Consider the following 8,523-nt stretch of genomic DNA (forward strand, 5'->3'; position numbering starts at 1 on the left):
TAAGACCATGCACATTTTAAAAGTCATCACAGTTTACATTTAAAGGAGTTCTAGCTACATTAAATTGGACATGATTGTTATCATAAATACTCTCTATTTGTAAGATGGTATTGTATTACAAAATCCAACTGTAAGAGGCACAAAAATTGCATTGGTATTAGCAACAGACTTGGATAACCTATTCCAAAAGGAACTAGAATTTGTATATTATCATATTTCCCAGTGTACTACCAAATTCATTATTTTAACTTACATTGTTGCTTTCGCTTTCACTTATACTTAAGATTACAAGCTATTCTGCAACATTATTTTAACTTTCTTCAAAAATTTATGTATTAACAATTGAAGACTATAGATTTATTTTGGATTCTTCGACAGTTCATGACGAAAATAATTTTTGACTGGCCGTTTGAATTGGGAGAATGAGTTCAAAGATTGATAACAAAACGAAGTTCAGGTACACCCAGATTACATGTAAAGCAGATTTCAAGGTGTTGTCACCTCCAATCTCATACGTCTTGCAATTAGCAAATTTTGCCAAGCCGTTCACCCAGAGTGTTAGCATCAGTAAATTCGCATTCTGAATGAAATAGCTTTCATATTATATGGATACTTCAAAAATCCCGCAACCCACGCCTCGAGAATGACAACTAAGCAGGCAAGCTAGTGTGACCTCCACAGTCGCAGGTTCAAATCCTACAAATGTACGAAGAGCGAGGTTGAACACTTAGCTTGACTTGACTAGGATGCGCCAACCCCGATTCCTGCTGAAACAGGGAAAATAGAGAGCTGGCACCCTGCACGACAAGCGAATAGCTGAAGCCAGATCAATTACTCTAGTCTAGCAGGGTCATGTTCCAGCGATTGCCTGCTGGGTGTTATAAAGCAAAGGTAGACTATCTTAGTTGCTAATCCATTCGGAAATGCCAAAGCATACTAGAGGGTTGAGTGACTGAAATCATATTTTAGTAAGGAATAGCAATCACTGAATCGTTGCGGGTTGAGGACGCAGGATTCGACGCAAGTATTCTCGGATCTCTGATGAAATGCGATGAAGGAGAGCTGGATACCTGGAAGCAAACAAAAGAAACATCTCTAGAAGATCAGCCAATGGGCAAAAAATTGTACTAAAATATATCTAACAAGTATGAATATAGATTTACTGAAAAATATGTTCGGAATATCGGAATCCACAGAAATCAATACCCTGTCATGCCGCACATTTGCTCATGGTGTTTCAAAATGAACAAAACACAGGTATCTCTCAGTGATAAAGCATGGTATGCCTCCGCCAAGTCGAACACATTCATCACAGTCTCAAGTGTCAAGTTCTGCGTCTCAGAAAAAATTTGGAAAAAGTTAGTGCGTACTAGTCAAAACCTCAGCAACAGGAGGATTAATTGGAAAATAGAAATAAAAAGATAGGATAAACCCTTAGATAACTTCATGCAACGAAAACACATGATATTTGATGAAAGCGCCAAATCTGTGTATATGACATTTAAACAAGCTTCAACGGCTAGAAAATTTATGCATACCTGAGCTATAGAATACTCACACAGGCGCTTCAATCCTTCTAACAGATATTGATCAGCAGCCCTCAATAAATCTTGAGCATTATCAGAAGCCACTTCCACATTACCTGTGTAGATAAACCTGTATAGGTGTCGCACCAAATTTCAAAAGGTATTGATCAGTAGACAATGAGAATCAGGTTGGCTGTCGCACACAATAACAAAACAAGATTATGCCATGATCCGCCATTTCAACAATAAAAAAATGTGGACCGTCTACAGGATATTCGTCATCTTATCTATCTAACTAACTACACAACTTACGACGCATAGTAGAGATGTTTTCAAAAACTAAGAAACCTAACTGTTTTCAAAAACTAAGACCCGGACTGTTCACCATGTGAAGAGAAATCAATGCGTGTGGGAGTATAATAAAAACCGGGGTCTTAAATACTTGCCTCATCATCAGCTCAAACACCTTCCAACTGATGTTTGGAATCTCGATATCCAGCGCTTCTTTCTCCTGAATGAGAAAAGAAAAAAGGGACTTAATGGTTAGAACTAACTATTTCTAGAAACCCTGTGTCGATTTCAAGTTATAGTTAAATAGAAATAATAATAACGATCAGAAATTTTTAAAACCATTAAGCTCTACATTTTATGTGTGCAGAGTAAGTGGAAATATAATTGTAACACAACCTATTGGATCACGGTTGAGAATTGCTATACCTTGTAGCCACCATCGAACATAGCACGGAATGCATCGGAGGATGCTAACAACGCTATTCGGTGGGCGTAAAAGCGTCTGCCTGCAAGCATTCAAAACATGATCAATCATTATCCTTTCAGCACAACTGTTCGTACGCACATCCGAGCACAAATATCAAGTCACTAATGAACCTCTCCAATACATTCAGCCCTTCCGGTCTTAATCAGCTTGACATATCTCTCCATGATGTAAAAAATAAAACATATAAACCTCATTTGGTGTCATTTGTTACCCAAAAAAATGCCTGTGATCAACCAGTAAGAATATACATGAAATTCGTAACAATTAGCAACTATAATTAACAAGAGCTAGAAAGAGGGGAAAGAGCTAAGCACTACATTGATGTATGCATGTGTGAAAAATCCACCTTCTACAAGAAATGTCACGTCAGAAAGTGTGCTGCTGTTTACATACTGTTCACCAAGGTAAACCTGTCAAGGATGAGGATCAAGACGAATAGTCAATTATCCTCCAAAAAAAATGCCGCGCTCTCAAAATCTTGATAGGGACAATAGCTCGCGTAGACCACAAGACACAGCACCTCAATCTAGAAACCTAGGGCTTTAAAACAAGCAACATCCAGAATGAATAATAAGATATAAGAAAAAACCTGGGGTGTAGGAGGAAGCGGGGCAGCATCAATAGGAGCCAGTGCATTTGCCTTTCTAGCTAATGTACATAGGGCAAGAGCACCATCCCGTTGAAGTTTGGGGGTAGCGAACCCATTCAGCATCTCTAAGAGAACATCCATGCCTGTTCATCACATGTAAGCTGCGTCAACCATCGGATGCACTCTTAAACACAGTTCATATATCAGGACCAACGAGAATGAGAACAGGCGCGTATGCATGGCTACACGAAATACTCACCATTGTTCTCAATAAAGATAAGGCGTTGATCATCAGGGCAGCAAAAATGAGCAAGCGTAGTGGCAACCCTTCTTTGCACCACCTTGTCAGCTGTACGTAGAAGGTATAGTAGGTGCTTCAACACCTAACATATTCGAACATAAAAACTAATGAGTGAAGATTAATTGGCTATAACCAAACTGGCACAGGAAAGTCCGTTCAAACAGAAAATTTTAAAATCTGATGAAAAACAAATATATTCTGCTCATACCCGCCCATGAATCTTCTCTTCCAGCCTTTTTAAGGTTTTCTGTACACAGTCTTTCGAAGCCTGAATGGTATTATACATGAACAAGCCAACTTTCAGACTGCTTGATATTATTGAGAAAATCATGTCCTGTCAGCCAAGAAGATGTAACAAAAATTGTAGCAAAGACTGCATGTAAAAGCTAGTTCTTCAGCACCAAAACAAATCATAGCCAAAATAATTGAGAACAATCAGGTGAAGAAAGAATACCTGCACGATAAAATAGCCGTCGTACAATCTTTGTACACCACCTTCACTAACTATATCAGAGACGTTATCCTGGCAGGAAGTAATAACACGACTCAAAAAATGGGTATGATGTTATCCAGTCAACAAGAATCACCAGATAGGCTCTTCAGGAATATGCAGTGCTGAAAACTATACATGTTGAAACCAATTTCTTAGAACCATAAACAGAGAGAGAAGCTTTCTCTGACCTCATTGTCAGCCAAGCCGTACAATGCGAAAGCTGCATTATGCTGTAGAGATCCATTTTTAGAGTCCAGAAGCTCCAGCAAAGGCCTTAGCCCACCGTCGTGTACAATTCCAGCTTGATTATGGGTGTTCTGCGAAGACTATAAACAGAACTGTTAATTTGGACCCCTGGCATCAACCATTGCAAAGGAAAATGAAAATAAGTAGCCTGAAATGAAAAACAATCACTTCAATAACTCAAACACTCTATCATGGCTACAAATGCACTTGAATGATCAGGACCTGAGCAAGCCGGCCTAAAGCGAAGGCCGCCATCTCTCGGAGTTGAGTATCAGTAGCTTCCAGCATCCTGATCAGCGGTCGCACGGCACCCCGTTGAACTATATGAACCTTAATCGTTCAACACACAACAACAACTGATGAATGCAATGTAAAGAAGGATGGCTGCTACTTGAATCACGTGCAGTCAATCTCGCATAGACCAGACGGCACCGAATAAGGATCTACTGATGATTTAGAGCAATTGAAATACCTTACAGTCGGGGTCGGTTGTTGCAAACTGTCCTAATAAAAGAGCAGCCTCGCGCTGACTTTCCTGGCATCTTGAACTGACACACAGAAACAGGTATTGATTAAAAACTCATGAGTCAATCTTATACTACCATCATAATGGCTTGGATGCCAAGCGGAGTGAATCACAAATAGTAATTACTCGTCAGAATTAGCACAAAGAGAATAGATGCTCCCAACTCAAGTCAGAATCATACGATGCTCCTACTCCGTATACTCAGAATGTCGTTCAATACCTCAAAAGGCCGATGACAGGCTGGAGAGCCCCTGCTGCCAGGACTTCTTTCTTAATATTGACAGAAGAGTGGACAAGATTGCCAATTACACCAACCTAGATGTCCAGAGACGGGCATCCCTTATGTCAGAATCATGAATTCTTGCCAAACTAAGACTCGATACGTGCATCGACAATCGCCTACGATTGTCTTCTATAAGAGATGAGAGAAAAATGTTACGATAATGCAACAGCAAAATATGTGAAAGCGATTCAATTCAGAGTTTCCACAGGTACAATAGAGTACAAGGAAAGGACAGCAAGATTAGAGACTAGATTCATACGGCCTCATAATGAATTCCAACGTCTTCTGAACGTAACATTAGAATAAGGGTAGGAAGCGCATTTCCTTCCACAATCTGCGCAAATGACCTAAGTTATCAGGAAATTTGACAAAAGGCCGAGTAAAATAACGGAGGCTGCAGGACCTGAGTTATAGCTACCAAACGCTGAACATCGAAATGGAAACAAGGAACACTAAATATCACGTTGAGTGTTCAAGAGATGAACCATAATTTTGGATACTGTAATACTGTAATAGGATGATTCTTGCATGTAGACTGCTCAAGATAATAAAGCTCAATCTTGTAGATATTATTGTATTTCCTCTCAAAAAAACAACCCTCGTGGTTCTGAAGATGGGAGACCTGATTTTTGTTGGCCTCATTCTTGAAGGCCAAAGTACGCAACGCACCAGCTGCGGCCCGTTGAACCTTAGCGTCATTAGATTCTAAAAGTTTGACTAGAGGAGGAATCCCACCTTCCGTTCTGTACAAAACAAAAATAACATAGTCAACAAGTGAATCACAGACGGGCACAAGTGTCAACATAGTAATAATCCAAATCAACTCTCACACTTTACCTGACACGAGTCTTAATATGTGCATTTTCGTGTGCAAGGTTCGTTATAGCATCTGCAGCACGTCGGACGACACCATTTACAACTCGTCCGCTGTTGCCACCACCTTGACGCAATAATAAAGCCACCAGCAACGGCAGAGCGCCAGCATCAGCAATTCGCCGTTGATACTCTGGCTATAGGACCAAGAAGTATCAGTACCACTGCGAGACGTTTTCGATAACTCACGATTCAGGAAGGCCATTAACGTACAAACAACTGGAAGCAAAGACAGACTAAATACAGGAAGCTGATTCACCTTCACAGCAAGCAATCCTAATGCAAATGCAGCATCCTTCTCGACTTCGTGTTCACAAGCAACGGGACCTTCGCCTTCTCCAAGACTAGGCGGACAGAGATGTGCAACAAGCGCATCCACAGCTCCTTCCTCCACAATAGCGTCCACGTGATCTTCTGAAGAATTGCTAGAGTTTTCTGAATCAGTTTAGGAAAATTTCCCAAGAAACCTCAAGCATACTTAACATGTGATTCGTGCAGAGGACCAACATCAATGAAATCCCTGTGAAAACGCGCTGGATAGATGCTTCTCACCCCGCTTCGCAAGCTCCGCGAGACTATGAGCGGCACGCCGCGCTGCAATTCGGTCATTCTCTTTCCAAGAAACGCAAGTCCTTAGAATCTCTACTTGGTCTCGAACACCGATTGAAAACGCATTGTTAGGTTCATCTGCAGCAGGAAACCGTAAATACGCGTCCGCCAGTTTCCTCTTGTGTCCTTTTCTTTCGCTTTCAGGATAAGATTTGGTCTCCATGCGTTCATCTCCCGGTACAGGCGAGTTATCCATCAAAGCACACTCTTCCAAGCGTTAGTGTAAAGATTAAGTCCTAAACACTGGAGCAGGGAGCACTGCCAACAGGGGTACTCATTCTACGGCACTAAACCACGGGTAGATATCACAGCAAACCCGCAATCTCTGAAATACAAGCACAGTGCGAGCCTCTAAAACCCTCTCAGCCCTAAACAAACACCTCTGATGCCCACCAAAAGAATCTCAAACGCCTCCCGCACATTCATCCAGATCCGCAACAGTGAACCCTTGCTCAAATTGGGGGAAAAACAAAAAAAAAAACAAAAAACAAAAAACAAAAAAAACAAAAAGTCCTACTGCTAACAGCACGACAGACGCGAGTGTCCTATCGCGGTTAGCGGAGAACAAAAACTCCTGCCAACGGAAAAGCTCGGAGAGTCGGAGCACGCCAAAGAGCGAAAGAATGACGATTGAACGATACTACTTCAAGGTGTCTGTTCTCGCAGTACATAGAATGACCAGCAGGTCGGTAAGAAGAAGCTCGACCACAGAAGGATTACACTCCTCCTCCTGCTCCTACTCCTCCTCTTCCTCCTGAGCAGCAACAGCAATGATAAACAATCGGGGACACAGACCGCGAGGTCGGCACTAAATGCTTCGGAGGAATAGGCGGAGCATGCCCGGGTCAGACAGAGTCCGTAAAATTCAAGTCGGAAGGCCCGTTCGTCCTACCACCACTCTGCCACCACTACCACCCTCGCCGTCCTCCTCCTCTTACTCCTACTCTCACTCTCACACACTCTCTCTATCCTGAAAAGGTACTTTTCAAAAACAAAACTGTGCAACGAACATCGTCCTCTCTCTTCTTCTTCTTCTTCCTCTCCTTCCTACCTTCTCTCCCTCCCAAAACTCCAACCCTAATCTATCCATTCATGAACATCATGGAGGCATTGCAAAAGCATGCACCCCCATCATCACCATCACCACCTTCTTCATCACCTCCTCCACTACCCTCGCTTCTTCTAATCACCCAATTTCCTCTCGTCCTTCTTCCTCCCTTTACTTACTTTTTCATGTACTTTTTTTAATTCTTCGACAACTTTTTGCAGTTTTACTTTGGAAAGAACTTCTCACATTGTTCATGTTATAAGGTTGGTTTAAGATTGTCCTTTAATTGTACTTGTTGTTTATTTATTTTGTATAGCAAGAAAATGTCTTAATGTCTTGTTGTTCTTTAATTTTATAAACACAGTTTATTTTGTACCTTTTTGTTTTAATTATTTCTAACTTAATTGTTAAAGATCACAACATTGATTGCACATGGTAAAGTTTATCATGGCAAAAAAAAATTGTATGTGTTCCAAAACATTTAAAAAGTCAATCATCTGTATGTGTTCCAAAACATTTTTTTTTGGAACTAAAGAAATTCAACAGTATTTCTGGATTTTTTATACAAAAAAAAACAAACAAAACAAAACAAAACAAAAACAAAGTAAAGAAATGAAGAAATGAAATAAATTATTTCTGTCAAAAGTAAAATGTTGAAATGTAAATACATACATATATACATACATTTGTATGGTTGACTTAAACCTCAATTTTCAATAAACACTTGAAATTTTGTAAGTACAACATGCAGGAATATATATATATAAATATAAATATATATATTTCACTTACACACAATAAATGCACTTAATATATATAGATATATATATATAGATATATCACTTAATAGATTTTTATTATATATATATATATATATATATTTTTAGAGTCAAGTGCATTTAAATCACCTCAAATTAACTATCTTTATAAAATATTGAAGGTCTTTAGGTTTAGCAAAGAAGGAGAGAGATTACAATTATCAAATCTTATAATTGGTTGAAAGTAGCAAGCTTAATTAATTTGGATTTATATTTAGATAATTTGACCGAGAGACCATGAGAAGAAAAGATGAAGTTGAATGTATTTTGTTTCTACATGATTTTAATGATGTTGCTCTTTGGCATTTATGTTAGGTCCACCTTAAGAGGTGATATTTATAAAAAATTGATGATACATGTCTATATATATATATATATATATATACATATGCTTTAGGTTTGTCCTAATTGTCTTAATCAAGATACAAGCTAA

General features: G+C 39.5%; 1 protein-coding gene across 7 annotated transcripts; it reads right to left on the reverse strand.

Annotated features, from left to right (window-relative positions):
- Nucleotides 1–558: 558 nt before the first annotated feature.
- Nucleotides 559–7,320, reverse strand: LOC112288716 (ARM REPEAT PROTEIN INTERACTING WITH ABF2). Of its 7 annotated transcripts, none has more exons than XR_016505531.1 (19): nt 6,168–7,320; nt 5,875–6,029; nt 5,580–5,752; nt 5,365–5,485; nt 5,002–5,076; nt 4,680–4,774; nt 4,406–4,481; nt 4,156–4,263; nt 3,876–4,004; nt 3,649–3,717; nt 3,403–3,462; nt 3,153–3,276; nt 2,894–3,036; nt 2,622–2,714; nt 2,244–2,323; nt 1,973–2,037; nt 1,539–1,656; nt 1,207–1,331; nt 559–1,070 (listed from the first exon to the last, which is right to left on the reverse strand). XR_016505531.1 is itself a non-coding variant. In XM_024533212.3 (19 exons), the coding sequence occupies exons 1-19, from the start codon at nt 6,418–6,420 to the stop codon at nt 983–985; spliced, it is 2,121 nt and encodes a 706-aa protein (XP_024388980.1). In that variant the 5' UTR covers nt 6,421–7,320; the 3' UTR covers nt 559–982. The 7 variants fall into 7 exon arrangements, 4 of the variants coding, with proteins under 4 accessions (XP_024388980.1, XP_024388978.1, XP_024388979.1 ...); XR_016505530.1 differs by having other exon boundaries at nt 3,876–4,013; XR_002971650.3 differs by having other exon boundaries at nt 3,403–3,528; nt 3,876–4,013.
- Nucleotides 7,321–8,523: the final 1,203 nt, after the last annotated feature.

Source organism: Physcomitrium patens, chromosome 11 (assembly GCF_059467195.1).
Source record: "Physcomitrium patens ecotype Gransden chromosome 11, ASM5946719v1, whole genome shotgun sequence".
NCBI lineage: Eukaryota > Viridiplantae > Streptophyta > Bryopsida > Funariales > Funariaceae > Physcomitrium > Physcomitrium patens.